The following is a 17,837-nucleotide window of genomic DNA, read 5'->3' on the forward strand; positions in this document are numbered from 1 at the left end:
GGCTCTTTTTGCTTTTCTGGCGTGGAAAGCATTATTAATGGAACATTGTGCCGTGCCCCCAGCATTATTGTACCTATTGCTACCATTTTATAACCAGTGAATTATGTCTTTACAATTGTAGAAGGACCGCTTTGCCATTTATGATGAATATTGCAGCAACCATGAAAAAGCTCAGAAACTTTTGCTTGAACTTAACAAGATCAGAACCGTGAGAACATTTCTACTGGTAAGAAGTTATGATCCTTGTATTTAGTTTCTTGAATTATGGATTGGCCTTATAGCTAGGAAATTACATTTTATTGTGCAGAGATTATATGCAGTATATCCACTTGGATAATGTGGTGCTGTTTTTTCTTATTATTATTTATTTGTTTTGTTTTAAAGGCAATATATTTTATAAATTATATAATATATTTATTATAATTAATATTATATTTTAAAAGTTTAGGAGTTCATATTGTCTGCAGCACTAAACATTCCTCCTGACATCAACCTTTACCTAACTGGAGCTAGTTTAGGTTGTTGCCCATACTCAACCGTGTCATTTTCTTTATCATGCTTTATATAGAACAATAAGAAAAATACCTGTACATATTTCCACGGTGGACATAATGCCCAGGAAATTAAAGAAGTTATTCTATGATTAGACAGTAGTGTAACTTGACATTCATGGGCCCCAGTGCATAATATTGTGAGGTCTCATATGTACAGCCCAAGGCTGAGAACAACACATATACATATGGCCAGTGGCAGAACTATCATTGGTACGGCAGGTGCCGTGCTCTGGGGTCCATGGAGATAATGGGGCCCGCTGCATGGGAGATGCAGAGGGTTGGGGGCCCCCTGTTCTCTCCTCCCCGCCTTCCTGCACTGGAGCCCCCAGCTTGCTAGTTCTGCCTCTGCATATGGGACATTGACAGGGAGTGTGCTCCCACCACCCAGCTGCAAACCTCATAGCAACTATGCTTTTGTGGTTTGACCAGAGTAGCAACTAGCCAATCATCTCAATCTACTCAACGAGTGAGGCACAACCAAGGCGCCTGGTCACTAAGTTGCCTTTAATGTAGAATCAAAGGGCATTATCCATAGTTGTTGGTCACTGACATACATTTTTTATGGCCCCTTTGCTACTTGTCCTAAGAATGATGACAACTATTGGCGGATTGCTAGTTGAATATGTAAAGCCAGGCAGTGCTATCTGAATTAGATATATTTTAGATTGAAATTTGATGACAATGGAAACAACATGGCTTGGCCAAGATTGCATAGACCATACAACAGGCATGGTACATGAAAGCATACAGAGCGATAAACGTGGCTCCAGGGGCTCCCTTGTCTTTCTAAGCATTAATTAGCCTTAGTAGCTGTGTAGATACAAATAATGGGCCTGATTCATTAAGGAAAGAAAAGCAAAAAAAAATAAAAAATTAGTAACTTTGAATCTTGGCAAAATCATGTTGTATTGGAGGGGGAGGTAAATTTAAAATATGAGGACAGATTTATAATTGGGGTAGGGCATGTCCTAGATCAACTTTTAATGTCAATATAAAAATAAAGCTATCAAGTATTTGCATCCTAGATGAAAAACAGCCAGTATTTTATTTATGTGCAAAATAATAAACTCATCTGCACCCCTGGCATTGGAACATGGTTTTGCCAAGTTTTAAAGTTACTCATTTATTTGCTTTATTTTCCTTAATGAATGAGGCCCAATGGTAAAGATGTAATAATATGTGGCAGTGATAAATAATGTTTTGGTATTCTTCATGTTTTCATTTAGGGCTGTGAGAAAATGCCCCATGCACATTAACAGATAGAATTTTGTGGAGCAGTTCTCAGGGGCTGGGTACATTTGCAAAGTTTGGCAAAACAGGAGCAGAACTTTATGTCACTGTGGAAATTGTCACTTTGGCATATCACATACTAAGCTGCCACAATTTGTACTTTTTGTAGCGATGTGTGTACGTATTTAGTGCCAGAAAGATTACTGCTAAAATAAAATGTCACTCGGAGCAAACATCACATTGATACAAAACTGTGAATTATGTATTTTTAAAGGACTGTCATTTATCTTCACTATCAAGCAAACAGAGTTACTTTGTGTATTTGTAGATGATAAATGCATTCCTTGTGATGTTTGTTAGCAGATTGTTGCAGTCTGACCAGAAAACCACATATAAACATGAAATTATCCTGCAAGCACACACGGCAAACACCCACGTTTTCATATCACAGCATGGAAAAAGCGAACAACGCGGCCAGGATTTGTCTGAAAACCAGTTTTGTTTGTGCTTTTAGAATTGCATGCTACTTGGTGGACGGAAGAACACAGATGTTCCCCTGGAAGGATATCTGGTTGCTCCAATACAGAGAATATGCAAGTACCCACTTCTTTTGAGAGTAAGTATGCATTGGTTGCTAGGGGATGTTATTAGAAGCTTGAAGCATGTTACTCCATTTCTTTCATGCCATCATTTTCCTTCCTTTAACAATCCTGTTATTATGCAGAGCATCAATTGGTACACAAGGACAGGACCCAGCAATGACCACTGGGGGCAGTCACGTAGACATTGAGCCCACCTTATACTCTGTGTTTTTAATATAGGCATGCTATAAACCACTTATTATTCATGTACATTTTTTATACTTTAAGATTTTGAGGCACACATCAATATCCAGCGTTATGTATGATTTTTTTTTACCAATGATTGTCGCGACAATAAAAAAAAATCACTTATTGCCGCAATTTATGAATAAAATATCACCAGGGCAGCGGAGCGTGGATATTCGATGGTTATGTCTCAGGGCATAAGCGCAAGCGTCAAGTGGCTTGCCGGTTCAGGCATGTGCGGTGGAACTGAAAGGTCAAACTTGGACTTTCAGTTCTACTAATAAAAAATAATATTAAGTAAAATGTTAAAAAATAGGTAAAAAATATTTTGTTAAAAAATGTAAAAGCCTTTCAACATTGAAAAAATGTATAATCAAATAATAAAGGACCTTTCCTCTGTTATGGTCATTCTGAGAGGGTTATAACAGAACAAGCATTGTGGCAGCACTTGTTAAATAGGTGATAGCCGGCAATAAAACGACCATAGGGCTTTCACCCCTTGATAAATATAAACCTTTATTACTTTACTTTGTTTTGGCTAATAGAAATATAAAAGCAAATGTAATATACATGAATACTCATATTGAGGACACTAAATTTTGTATGAATAAATACATGTTTTTAAGGTTGCATTCAATAAGATAGATAGATAGATAGATAGATATGAGATAGATATGAGATAGAAAGAGATAGATAGAGATAGATAGATAGATAAATAGATATGAGATAGATAGATAGATAGATATGAGATAGATAGATATGAGATTGATAGATAGATAGATAGATAGATATGAGATAGATAATAGATAGATAGATAGATATTAGATAAAGAGATATGAGATAGATGTATATGAGATAGATAGATAGATAGATAAATATGAGATAGATAGATAGATCGATAAATATGAGATAGATAGATAGATAGATAGATAGATAGATATGATTTAGATAGATAGATAGATATGATTTAGATAGATAGATATGATTTAGATAGATATGATTTAGATAGATAGATATATAGATAGATAGATAGATAGACATGATTTAGATAGATAGATAGATAGATAGATAGATATGATTTCAATAAATAGATAGATAGACAGATATGAGATAGATAGATAGATAGATATAAGATGGATAGCTAGATAGATATGAGATAGACAGATAGAAATGAGATAGATAGATATGATTTAGATAATTAGATAGATAGATATGATTTAGATAGATAGATAGATATGATTTAGATAGATAGATAGATAGATATGATTTAGATAGATAGATAGATAATTGTAATGAATATAGTCATTGCGGTTCATACCAGTGAACCACCTTATAACGCAGTCCCACCTACTTCTGTAATTACTGAAACCTGGATAGATAGATAGATAGATAGATAGATAGATAGATAGATAGATAGATAGATAGATAGATAGATGGATAGATAGTTAGATAGATAGATATGAGATAGATAGATATTAGATAAATAGATATGAGATAGATGTATATGAGATAGATAGATAGATTGATAGATATGAGATAGATAGATCGATAGATAGATATATAGATAAATAGATAGATAGATATGATTTAGATAGATAGATAGATATGATTTAGATAGATAGATAGATAGATATGATTTAGATAGATAGATAAATAGATAGATAGATAGATATGATTTAGATAGATAGATAGATATGATTTAGATACATAGATATGATTTAGATATAGATATATATATATAGATATAGATATAGATATATATATATATATATATATATATATATATATATATATATATAGATAGATAAATAGATATGAGATAGATAGATATGATTTAGATAGATAGATAGATATGATTTAGATAGATAGATGGATAGATATGATTTAGATAGATAGACAGATAGATAGATATGATTTAGATAGATAGATAGACATAGATATGAGATAGACAGATAGAAATGAGATAGATAGATATGATATAGATAGATAGATATATATTATTTAGATAATTAGATAGATAGATATGATTTAGATAGATAGATATATATGATTTAGATAATTAGATAGATAGATATGATTTAGATAGATAGATAGATAGATATGATTTAGATAATTAGATAGATAGATAGATATGATTTAGATAGATAGATAGATATGATTTAGATAATTAGATAGATAGATATGATTTAGATAGATAGATAGATAGATATGATTTAGATAGATAGATAGATCTCCTCCCGTGCTGCACCCCTTCACTGGAACGACCTCCCTCGCTCCATTCGTCTCTCACCCAATCTGTGCTCCTTCAAGCGGGCACTTAAAACTCACCTGTTCCTTAAGGCCTGCCAACCATCCACTTAACCACTCACCCTTCTGTTTCTCCCCTGGCTCCTTTCCTCTCTCCCCGTTGCTTCACTGGCTCCCTTTTGTGCCTGACTTTGTTTACCCTCCCTTAGGATGTAAGCTCGAATGAGCAGGGCCCTCTTCCCTCCTGTCTCCATACCTGTTCTTCTGCTCCGTCTCTACTGTATCTGCCTGCTTGGAGTTTCTGAAGTACTGGTACTTTGTGTTTATTGTCCTGTACTGTTTTACCCTGTATAGTCTACTGTTTGTACCATGTTCGGCGCTGCGGAAACCTTGTGGCGCCTAACAAATAAACGATAATAATAATAATAATAATAATAGATAGATAATTGTAATGAGTATAGTCATTGCGGTTCATACCAGTGAACCACCTTATAACGCAGTCCCACCTACTTCTGTAATTACTGAAACCTTCTTTTAATGTAAATCATTATATGTCCCAACAGGAGTTACTGAAACGGACACCAAAGAGACACAGCGATCATGCCTCTGTGGCGGAGGCTCTACAAGCGATGAAGGCTGTGTGCTCTAACATTAATGAGGCTAAGCGGCAGATGGAGAAATTAGAAGTGTTGGAAGAATGGCAGAGCCACATAGAGGGCTGGGAGGTAAGAGTCAGACACTGCTTGAATTATCACCAGCACAATGTTCTTTTATTCTAATGATTACTTTATACAGTAAACTGGTTTATTCTGTAATGTACATTACTGTTCTGTGTGTTGGGGCTGATGATAGCATTAACACAGTTTACAAACATTTAGAAGACCAAAAATGTACTGTATACTTCTAAGACCGATTAGTTGGAATCAGTATTTTACTAACAGGAAGTGATACATATTAATACAAACACAAATATGTGTTAACAAATTAGATTTACCAATAAGCCCTTAGTATTTTAACACTTTTGGCTTCAGTAAATAAACATCTGGTTTTCGGCTGTGGGTCAGGAATAGGGATGAAGAAACAAAGTGATTTCCTACCAGAAGGAAACATTTAACAGGAGGGTTTGTCTTTGTAAGGAATATAAAAAAGTTATTTTTAGATCAGTAAGGATCAAAGCGTGGCTTACATTCCTATTCCTAACAATATGCCGAGACTGTTTATTAGCATGAACATCATGGCATTAAGTTACCATCTGCTGAAATATAATCCTCTCACCGCTGAATAGTCCAAGCGTGTTGGACCTCCCATGGTCAATGTTCTTAAAGCCTATGCACATGCTTTCCATTGCTTTCATGCAATATCCTACCTATCTTATGGTAAGCATACAGCTTTCTTCAATGTGGGCACAAAGAGTACAGATGACTAATATGCCAATGCATTTCGGAACCAATGGACTTTACATTCTTTGTAAAATACTACTGGGAGGCCCAAACATATGTCAAATACAGTTATGTGGGTTGTATCTGGATGCCATCTATACAGAAGCTAATCATTCATCAGTAATTTGTAGCACACAGCCTGTGCTCTTACTTTTAACTCTGTAATAGTATATTATCTAGTATTTCTAATAAATTCTAATTTCGGGATTAGGTTAGCAGTTCTAATGATGTTTTCTGGAGTAACTATTCAAATTTTGGTTTAATATTATAGCACAAGTTTTAAATTGAAAACAATTCACACACAGTAACAGTGTTCTAAATGATATAATGAATCAAATGACGTGCTATGTTTAAACTAAATCATATTTACAAAATAATCATTTCCAAAAACTAACATATTTTTATAACGTACTGCTATGCTTTATTACGTGGTTTTAGTATTACTATTATTTTTTTAAATTGTTATTATTCTAATTATACATTGTCAACTTGTTCTTTTGAGTATATAAGAATGTAACAGGAAAGTTGGATTCTAGAAAGGTTCAGTCTGTATATTTTTATTGCATTGCTAATTAGTTAGATGACCATGCTGTTGTGATCTGAAAAAAGGGCATTAACATTTGTGATTTAATGGATCTTTTTTGTTTATTTGTTAGGGATCCAGCATAACAGACACTTGCACTGAAATGCTGATGCACGGGGGTCTATTAAAAATTTCCTCTGGGAATGTTCAGGAGAGGATTTTCTTTCTCTTCGATAACCTTTTAGTGTACTGCAAAAGAAAACATCGGTAAGTTGTAGCAAATTCAGTTTTTAAGATGTGAGACTGAACGCTTGGCATAAAAAAAAATAAAGAGAGAAATCAAAGGATTTGGATTTATTTTCTGCAGTGATTATAGGCTTTGACTTCTAAATAGGCAAAAGGGGCATTTTCCTTGCACCTAGCATTAGAGATATTATAACCAGCCACATATACCGGACAGATTCTTGAGAACCGGTTCAACAAATACGTTTTAAAATTTGAAAGTTCACTGGGATTTCTTGAATTTTAGATTGAGTACAGATATCAAGCTACATTTGAGTACCACAGGTTCACACAAGGTCGAGTTGATGCACACAAGGTCAACTAGTTTAATATTTTGAGCATCTCTTCCCGCCATGATAGAAAGCTTGCATGGTTTGATCAAATTATATTTTGGACACTATTATTATCCCTTATTTATTGCAATGCGTACATATTAAGCAGTGCATTAGAGTAGGCTTTTAAATCAAACTTACATTTGTGGCAGGAACATATAATGAGACAAAACATGAGAGTGACCTGCTCAAAAGAGCTTAGAATCTATAAGGGGATTAAAGGAATTTCTACAAAAGGCACAGGTACATATCTCTAGTAATGGTCCAGCTGTACATAAACACATATAGGTATACATAGAGGTATACATTGCTACGTGCTAAGGGATCTTGTATATACTCACTGTCTAAAGCGCGTTGGAGTGCCAATGTGATTGAATAATACATAATATTTGTAATATTGTATTTAGAAGTGTAATTTAGGCATTGCAGTTTGTGAGAGGAATAGCTTGGTAGCAAGGGACAATTGGGCTAGATAACTAGTGTCACATTTGCATTTAATTGAGTGGATAATGGTTAATTAGGTGCAGCAGGGAAAAAGTCCTTGAAGTTTCAATGAGAAGTGGTGATAAGATACAATTATAGGCGCAAGATCTGGTTGCCCATTGTGAACATAGATATATATATACAATAGAATACAGAGGAGGCAGCATTGTAATGGTTTTGAAGGTGCGATCCATTATTTTGAGTTCTGCAGTAAACACAGTAACACAGTAAACACCAGCAGCATACACCAATACAGAGTACCAGCATACACCAGTATACTGGCAATGATAGGTGTACCAGAAAAGAGGAGGGAGTTGTTGTAGAGTTCTTTCTGAGTATAATTCTCCTTTAACATTCAAACCCGGGAGAAAGTTACTGCAGAGATTTACATCATAGAGCGCACACTACAGCACACATAAGCAGCACACACCACCTGCTTAAAGACAACTTCCAGGAATGAAAAGAACAACCGGATTTTCACCAGACCAGGGCAGGAGGAGGAGAGTGCTGCTATATCAGTGTGCACTGCCCAAAGTCATAATAAACTTTTTTTTAAGTGAATAACTTCTTTATGTTTAGCATTGCAATTTGTATTATTTAGTGAAAGAGCTGCTATTGTAATCCAAAGCCTAAAATCATCAGGTGCAATGGATGCAAATCTTATAAATCTTTCAAACATGTAAGTAACATGCCCATTATATACAATAACATGTTCCATGTTAGTACTTCCAGTGGGGCTTACTATGGATGCTAGGGGAAAAAGTTGGGTTTGCTGGGAGCATGGCGCTGTGCAGCACTGTCAGTGTATCACAGACACAGAGGAACAGCAGACGGCAGCTTCACAGGTCCCTCCGTGTCAGTGACCAGCGCTCAGTGTGCCACAGGGACATCAAAAACTCTTAAAAAGTGACATTATGTACCCCCCTAAACCATCACGCCTAGACAACTGCCAAGGTTCGCCTAACAGCAGCGCTGAACCTGGCTCTGGCTCTAGGCAACACCATGCTATGATTTGCACCAGTTTTGTTATGTCCTCTATATTTACAAATAATAATGACCGGTATGTTTTGCTTGGTTTATATACATCCATTTAGTAGCTTCTACAATTCCAAATATAGTGTCTTGAAAGCTATGGTATAACGGAAACCTTGTGGAAGTCATAGCGTTATGTAAATTGTTTTCATTTGTGCATTTGGCCCTCTGCTTGTCTTTAGATAAATAATCTACATTCCTGTATTTCCTTTGGGAAACAAGGGATATTGATAGGAAGAGAACTTGCTGACAGCAGTGTTCAAGCAGAATCACACATCTTGCCCCCTTTCTGGCCAAATATACAATTTACACTGACAATTTGCTACACTGTGTATGCAGCCAGACATAATGATGGAATATGTAGCGATGTAGTTACAGTGCAAGAATTTGGCCAGAAAGTGAACTTGGGCCCCTTTGTCTTCCAACTTTCAATTAATGTTTTGCCTCAGCAGCTCCCTAAAGTCAAAGCTAGTTGAATGTATGAACTTTGTTTCATTTGTGTCATATATTATAATTTTTTCAGCTAATAATCCCTAACCACTTTCTAAGCACTTAATGCTGCCTCTACGAATAAGGGCTACAAGCAAAGAACACATATGAGACTTATAACCTCTGGAAAGCCAGGAAGATACTCAGCAGATGTAGTCAGTAACCCATTAATGTTCTGAAGCAAAGCATGCTTGACATTGTCTTAAATATTTTTATAATAATGCATGTCCAGGCGAAATTACATACTTGTTATTTTCTTATGCAGCGCTAATAACTGACATCGCTAGTCGCTGCCCTTAGCACTGGTCCTGCACTAATAACAGGTGGAACTCTGGAAAAAAAATAGATAATTTAAAAATGCTCACTCTGTCTGCTGCTTGGTTAATTCATTCAACTGTTACCGGCACCAACAGAGAGCAGAAAGGGAGCAAGACTTTGGTGAAGTGTATTGCTGAGCGGAGTCATCTGCCACAGCCTTCATGTCCCCTCCACATGAGCATATTGGGATCAGAGCTCACACACACAAAAAAATAAATAGAATAGCAGTAACTTTGACAGACCCTATTACACTATAGGTCTGCTCCTGTCCTTCATTAATTTAAATGCTTCAGTTTTTCACCTAAAATACTGCTTTGTTTAGTCTAATTCATATCTTAATAAATCATGGTAGTGGACATCACAAATATTTTACATGTGTTACTTTCATACATTTGTAAGCATGTATTGCATTGGAAAAATGCCCAGTATTGCACTGTTCCCATTGTCAACGTCCTCACTCTGCCCAGCTCCTCCCATCAGAACGCATTAAAAGCTGGCATCTTCACACACAAACTCTATGTGCTTTGTGGCCACACTTTTCCACTTTCATAAAAAAAAACTTTCTTTAATAGAACATACATACTCGTCAACTTTTAATAACCGCCCCCCTCTGGGATCTCCCAGAGGGGAGTTCAGGCATCATTGTGGCCCCACCTCCTGTTATGTAATGTCGAGATTCACAGCATGGCACTGCGGGGGCGGTCCTGATTATGCAAATCGTGTCATTAAGCCCCACCTCCATCGAGATCTGGGAGGATGTCTGCTCTTCAGGAAGCTCAGGCGAATAAGTGAGAATAAGATTAATATGAAAGCTGTCAGACAGTGGAGGTGTGTTTATGGTATATTTATGAACCAAAGCTAGTTACCACTAATGAAGGAGCCCCGAGTCTTAGTAGTCAGTATTTTAAGTAACTCAGAGGAGAAATGGAATAAATGATGTAAATACATTATACAATGTTACGTCCTCTGCCTGGGCATTTGATCTAATGATTACAATTCTTAGTTGAAAAATCTTTGACACAGACTTAAGGTGCTCTTTGCTACACTTAGCTTAATATGTGTTAATCTGTCAGCTGTAATAACCTAATTACCTACGATATATATTATATTATGTACAGCAATTGTCATGTAAGATTTAGTTTAGACCTAAAACATGTCAGAATGAGGACAGTCTACACTCGCTGTCAATACAATACTAGTCATGATGAATGTATATTCGTAGATTCCGCTTAGCAAAGGGACATCATGTCATGGAAAGTTCAGAGCCAATTAAAGCTGATCAAGAGGAAAATGTAGCTTTTTAGAAACACTTTCAAATTGGATATGATGAGACCAAGAAAAGAAGCTTCTGATGGTAACTTTACTTGAAAATATTCATAGTCTGTTATAAGAACATCCTTTAGGACTTCTTCATTATGGAGGTTGATAAGAGGACAAGAGGGCTTCCATTGCATTTTAAAGAATGGCAATATCACATTTAGCTGTGTAGAGCATAACTGGCATTAGTATATTCAAACAGAGGATCTTCCTTACTTTTAGAGGACCGCTCAGCATAAAATCTACCATGTTTCTATGTTAGAATGTAGATTTCAGTGATGTTTTCAGTTAGTTTAGTGATGATTACCCTATTATTATCAATAATATTTACTTCTATAGCACCAACATACTCTGCAGTGCTTTATAACTGGGAATTAACGTTGCAATAAAATAAGATTAAGTGTAGACAAAAAAAGAGGGAAAAGGGCCCTACTCACCAGCTTACAATCTATAGCAGGAATAACATACACAGACCAACATATAAATAGAGAGCAAGAATAACATATATATATATAGTATATAGACATATGCACAGACATAAACAGAGAAAAAATAAATCAACGCTTGGTTTTATACATGGTACCGGCTGTACAGCTATATAAATACCCTATGTGTATACAAAAGAAAAAGTTGTTGAAGGTGCTTGTCCTTACACACAGGGACAGCATTGCCACCATTGCTGTACAAAGTCTGATGGGAATGGATAAGAAAACACCCACATATGTTAATTTCCGCATAACTAAAAACTGATTACTTTTGCTTGCCCAGATTTTGCAGCCAAGTGGAATTTGTGAGCGTGACCTTTCCACCAGTGTGGGTGACATACCTGCTGTTAAGTAAGGATGCGTGCCGGATTTACTCCCATAGCAATTATATTCATTTCATTTTATTTGAAGGCGACTGAAGAATAACAAAGCATCCACAGACGGGCAGCGGTTTCTCTTCAGAGGCCGGATTAACACTGAAGTTATGGAGGTTGAAAACGTTGATGATGGGACAGGTGTGTATGCATTATAATCCCAGCAAAGTGAGCAAAACTATGGTCATTTATGACCAGTGCCGACACATCTACTGTTTCCCGCCATGCAACTGGCAAGTGACTACATGTAATCTCATAATCTTTATGTATAAATGATTTACTGTCTAAAGCAGCTCGGAATTATTGCAGAATGGAATCAGATCGCACTTAAACAAGATGTCCACTCCTTTCTTTTTCATTAAATTCATACCCATTTGATTTATAAGAATATTTGTAAACACAGTTATATTGCCTTTTCTCCTGCCTTAGGCTAGGTAGACACTGGCCCAATGATTGCACGAAAAACCTCCAATCAGCCGACATCCAACCGTTTGGTCAGATATCGTGTGAGTGTGTGTAGTGATACGATGATCTAATGTCGTCCCAAAGTGCTGATCATCTTTACATTTGGTTGGTCGTGCTGTTTAATATTCTCCGATCAATCACCGACCGATCATGTGGTGTATATGCACTTATGCTCACGATCTCCATAGAGGTTACAGAGTCGGGCTCTTTTCAGCCGATGTTAGCAATGAATGTCCCGGTGAATAAGTGTAGAGAGTGCTGTAGCAGCAATAATTCATTTGTTCGTTCTGAGACAGAATGCTTAGTTTCACAGTCACAGAAACTAACAAAATTTGTTAGGACATGTGTATAACTATAACAAGGAGGTTTTAATCAGTGTCAGTGTGACAATGTGACAATCATGAATGAATGAATCTTGTGCTGTCATTCTCTGAAGACTAGAGGACCAGATGAAGAGCACAGATCTGAAGGTAAATCATGTGTAGTGTGTATGCATGAATCGCCTGACTGATCGGACTTTCAGTCGTAGATACAATTGTTAGAGATAAAATAGAGAATCGTTAGCGATACAATCGGTTGGAAAATTCTTCAGTGTGTACCTAGCCTTATGGTTGGAAACAAGTTGTTACCTAAGCTTCTAATGAATATAGAAGGGAGGGGACTATGTCTGGCTACTATTTCTTTCAAAATATATTGCTACACGTCAGCTGAAAGCTACATCTCACAAGTATGTATGTTAGAAAGACAAATTTATATGATAAGTAGGCAGCAGAAATGTCATTAACAATAATAATTAGTAAATTGTCTTAGTGTTAATTTGTGGACATGAAATAAAAAAAAAAAAACTAAAAAGAAATGCATGGAATTCTCTTTTAGGCAAGTTAATCAATATTATTTTTTATAATATATAATGACATTATTGAAAGCATTGATCTTATAGAAAGAAGCATCATGCCTTTTCTATTATTATTATTATTATTATTATTATTATAAAGGTGCAAAATTCAGTACATGGCAAATAACAAGATAGCATTCTTTACAGATTAAGCTAAAACATAATACAGCAATTTGCTTTATAACCAAGGAGACAAATTGCTCTACCTCAGTTTTGCACACGTTATACCACTTTATACAGATAGTGGTAGAGTAACACGTTTATTGGTGTCTTAATAATTAGAAATATGATTTCAGTATCACTTTAATCATTTCTGTTGCTCTGGGAAATAGATCTGCAAAATAAACTGCATATTGGTGTCTGCTTTTCAATGAGCAAACACATTGTATTCCTTGCCAAAGAAAAGTTTCACAGCACCTTTGTTAATTGAAACTGAATCACACACCAAAAACATACTAGTAGGTTAATTGGCTGCTAACAAATTGACCCTAGTCTCTCTTTCTCTCTCTGTGTCTGTGTGTGTGTACGTTAGGGAATTTAGACTGTAAGCTCCAATGGGGCAGGGACTGATGTGAATGAGTTCTCTGTACAGCGCTGCGGAATTTGTGGCGCTATATAAATAAATGGTGGTGATGATGATGATGATGATGATGAAAAACCCCACTGGCATCCGGGCTCACAAGCAACCCCTGACCTGGATCGCCAAGAGCTGCATCCCTGTCCGCAGAGCACCCAGCACCCAGCCCACAAGCAATCCTCGACCAGGGTCACCAGAGGTGGCACGACGACAGCAAGGAAGGCAGTTCGAAACACAGGCAATCCTCATCATCATCAACATTTATTTATATAGCGCCAGAAAATTCCATAGCGCTTTACAATTGGGAACAAACACTGATAAGACAATACTGGGTAATACATACAGACAGAGAGGTAAGAGATCCCTGCTTGCAAGCTTATCCCTGCTTGCAAGCTTACAATCTATAGGACAATGGGAGTTAGAAACACAAGGGCATGTGCTACATCATATTGCACAATGGACCAGCTAGAACGCAATGTTGCAATGTTGGTCAGAGGGTTGTTGTCTTGCGTTAGCAGTGTAGAGGATGGTAAAAGGGTAATCTAGGGAAATTAAGATGGTGGTTGAGGAATATCATAACCTTGTCTGAAGAGGTGGGTTTTCAGTGAACGCTTGAAAGTTTGAAGACTAGAGGAAAGTCTTATTGTGCGTGGGAGGGAATTCCACAAATTGGGTGCAATCACAGACACCTCAATATTCTGCAAGTACAAACCGTATGTGCTGAGAAACCCCAACGCGCCTCCGTGCCATAGAGCACCCCCACCAGAAGGGACGTCTGGTCTGGTGAACCAGAGAATGATCCACCCAAATTGAAACCAATCGGAAGCTGATCAAACAATCAAAACATCATATGTATAATAGAACACCCACATCGCACCAAACAACCAGAGTATGAGACTCCAAAAAATTACAACAATACAACAGTCTGTAAACAGGACCAATGGATCCCCCACAGAAACAAACAAATAAACACATTCAAGAGTAAGCAACACACAAGACAGTTAAGCACTACACACAAGATACACGTCCTCCACAACCACTCCCCCAACCTCACACAAAGGTCCGATAAAGTGGCTGAGCAGATAAAGCACCATCCCAGAAAAATCAACAGTCCTGGGCCCAAGCCCCAGAAAAAACAAAAACAAATCCCAGGTCCCCAACTAGATACCTAACCCCCATAAACATCAGGGATCAAATACAACACATCCAATGACCCTATCTACAGGAGACTAGCCACCACATTGCACAAACAGCCACAATCCAAATCTGTGCATTTCACCTAAACCATCTGGCTCCAATGCACTAAAACGATGGATCTAACAAGTTCCATGAAGACAAAGGCACCGAAGTTTGCCACCCCCCCAATGGCAGGAGGGACAGACTCCAAGCCAACCACTCTCAAAATGTGCATTATTTATTTTAATTAATGTTTAAAACATTTTTGTTTTCATATTAAAATTCTTTCACTTTGGGAATGTGCAAGTGATTACTTTTCCACCGATACACAAATACAATCTGGTTCCATGGGACACACCCAGTGGGGGGGGGCAGGACACACCCAGTAGGGGGGGCAGGACACACCCAGTAGGGGGGGCAGGACACACCCAGTAGGGGGGGGAGGACACACCCAGTGGTGGGGACAGGACACACCCAGTGGGCGGGGCAGTACACACCCAGTGGGCGGGGCAGGACACACCCAGTGGGCGGGGCAGGGCAGGGCACACTAGTGTCTTTGTGATGTCATCGATGTTCTGCATTATAATGTCATACCTGCCAGGGTATAAATTGCTGTCTCCCTGCCCAGGGTTACTATTACCTGGGACAACCACCTAAGGAAATGGCTGGCATTTTCACAGAAAAATGGGAAAACAGACAATATTATTATGGAGATATACTTGTCGAGGAGACATCGGAAGAGCTTGGTGGCCCCATTTCAAGATGAGAAGAAGGAGACAGCAGACTGGAAAAACTGATAAAGAAATGCTCAGCATTATATTGTTAGAAAATATATTTTTTATTATATTATATTTTTTTTTATTTTATTTATATTATATTTATTTTTTACATTTACATTTTATTTATATATTTTTAGAAAGTATATTTCTTATTATATTATTTTTTTATTTTATATTATATTTATTATTTTATATTACATTTATTTTTTACATTTATATATTTTACATATATTTTTTATTATATTATATATATATTTTTTTTTATTAAATTATTTTTTTATTTTATTTATATTATATTTATTTTTTACATTTATATTATATTTATATATTTTAACAAAGTATATTTTGGCCATTTAACTCTGCATAGCCTCTTAATGCCCAGAGGGAAGGGCGGTCCTCGCAGCCATGGTTCCCCAGAGGTTTCCTCCACAGGGGGTTTTTCCTCTCCTGAGTGCTGAAGGACGACTCTTTGCGAGTCCATAGGCTTCCACTTATAGGTCAAGTTTCTGAGAGCCACAGGGCAGTTTTATAATGCAGAGTACACAAAAATTATATTTTATTATTATATTATATATATAACTATATTTTACCAATAAAAAAACAAAACTAAAACATTGGTTGTCCTCAAGTTTTTGAAATTGTATTTAACTGTGTGTTTAGATTATACAATAAATGTGCTGTATACAGTATATATTGAGATGTGACATATAGCAGGTGATAGGATCATGGTAAAGGATCATGACTACATTGTTACCAGCTTTGTTCAGGGCCTGACTGAGGGTTCTGGATGCCCGTAGAGTGGACCCATCCCCCACAACAAATGTATAGGCATATAGGAATACGCCTGAATATTAATATGCAGGAGTATTCTCCAGCATTCAAATGTAGAAAATATATACGAGAAGGGGTATAGATGCGGGTACACCTGTTAGTGCATCCACAAAGTTAATACTCCAAGCTCATACCCTAATGGCGCTACTGATTGGAATAAATAAATAAATAACCACAAGCTGCAGTCACAAAGGGCAGTGGGAATGCCCAATTAAGAAGGAAAAAACAATGAGAAATAGGTGTCTGCGCCAAAAGCCACCACAACAAATGTAATGAGATAAAAAAAAAAGTCGCACTCCCATGTGTAGAATATACAACTGCATCCAACACTCCAAAACACAGACGCACAAACACTCAATGCAAAAACATCACAACAGTACAAAAGAACATATATAGAAATGAAAACAAAAGTATAACTAATAAAAGATATACAAATATCCAATAGCATCAAACAATATGTTGTCATCTAGAAGAAAGTTCAGACGTGCACACTTGCCAACAGAGTCCCGTTGCAGAACCTGCAAGTACAGAGCAGATGGAACAAGACACTACCTCCAACCATAGAGTTCAGCTGTGTACAGAAAAAGAGCACTCACCATAGTTGCACGCAGCCGGCCACTCACAGCCACCGACGACCGGCAAAGCGCAGATGATCCGCGCCGATGCACCGAAGCGCAGATGGACCACCTGAGCAACCGGACAGAAGGGCTCCACAGACACGACGGCCGAACGAGCAGCCCTCCACCAAAACAAAGTCTGCACATGCCCGCAACCGCTGCGACGTAAAGCAACGCAAAGATGCACAAGACCACACACATCCAGAATCAGACAAACAAGCAGGCAAAAACATACTAATAGGTTAATTGGCTGCTATCAATTTGACCCTAGTCTTTCGCTGTCTCTCTGTCTGTCTGTGTGTGTGTATATGTTAGGGAATTTAGACTGTAAGCTCCAATGGGGCAGGGACTGATGTGAATGAGTTCTCTGTACAGCGCTGCGAAATCAGTGGCACTATATAAATAAATAATGATGACTCCAAAAACATGCTGGCAGGTTAATTGGCTGCTATCTAAATTGACCCTAGTCTCTCTCTCTCTCTCAGTCTGTCTGTTTGTGCATGTTAGGGAATTTAGACTGTAAGCTCCAATGGGGCAGGGACTGATGTGAGGGAGTTCTCTGTAC

The 17,837-nt window shown here is 37.2% G+C and overlaps 1 protein-coding gene across 1 annotated transcript in view; it reads left to right on the plus strand.

Annotated features, from left to right (window-relative positions):
- The window catches only part of PREX2 (phosphatidylinositol-3,4,5-trisphosphate dependent Rac exchange factor 2), a 232,822-nt gene that overhangs the window by 60,623 nt on the left and 154,362 nt on the right, over positions 1-17,837 (plus strand). The window contains exons 4-8 of the mRNA XM_075213618.1: positions 122-226; positions 2,299-2,400; positions 5,422-5,583; positions 6,954-7,087; positions 11,970-12,073. Coding sequence (XP_075069719.1) covers positions 122-226; positions 2,299-2,400; positions 5,422-5,583; positions 6,954-7,087; positions 11,970-12,073 — 607 coding nt within the window. The remainder of the gene's footprint in view (positions 1-121; positions 227-2,298; positions 2,401-5,421; positions 5,584-6,953; positions 7,088-11,969; positions 12,074-17,837) is intronic.

This window comes from Mixophyes fleayi, chromosome 5, assembly GCF_038048845.1.
Source record: "Mixophyes fleayi isolate aMixFle1 chromosome 5, aMixFle1.hap1, whole genome shotgun sequence".
In the NCBI taxonomy this organism is placed as follows: domain Eukaryota; kingdom Metazoa; phylum Chordata; class Amphibia; order Anura; family Limnodynastidae; genus Mixophyes; species Mixophyes fleayi.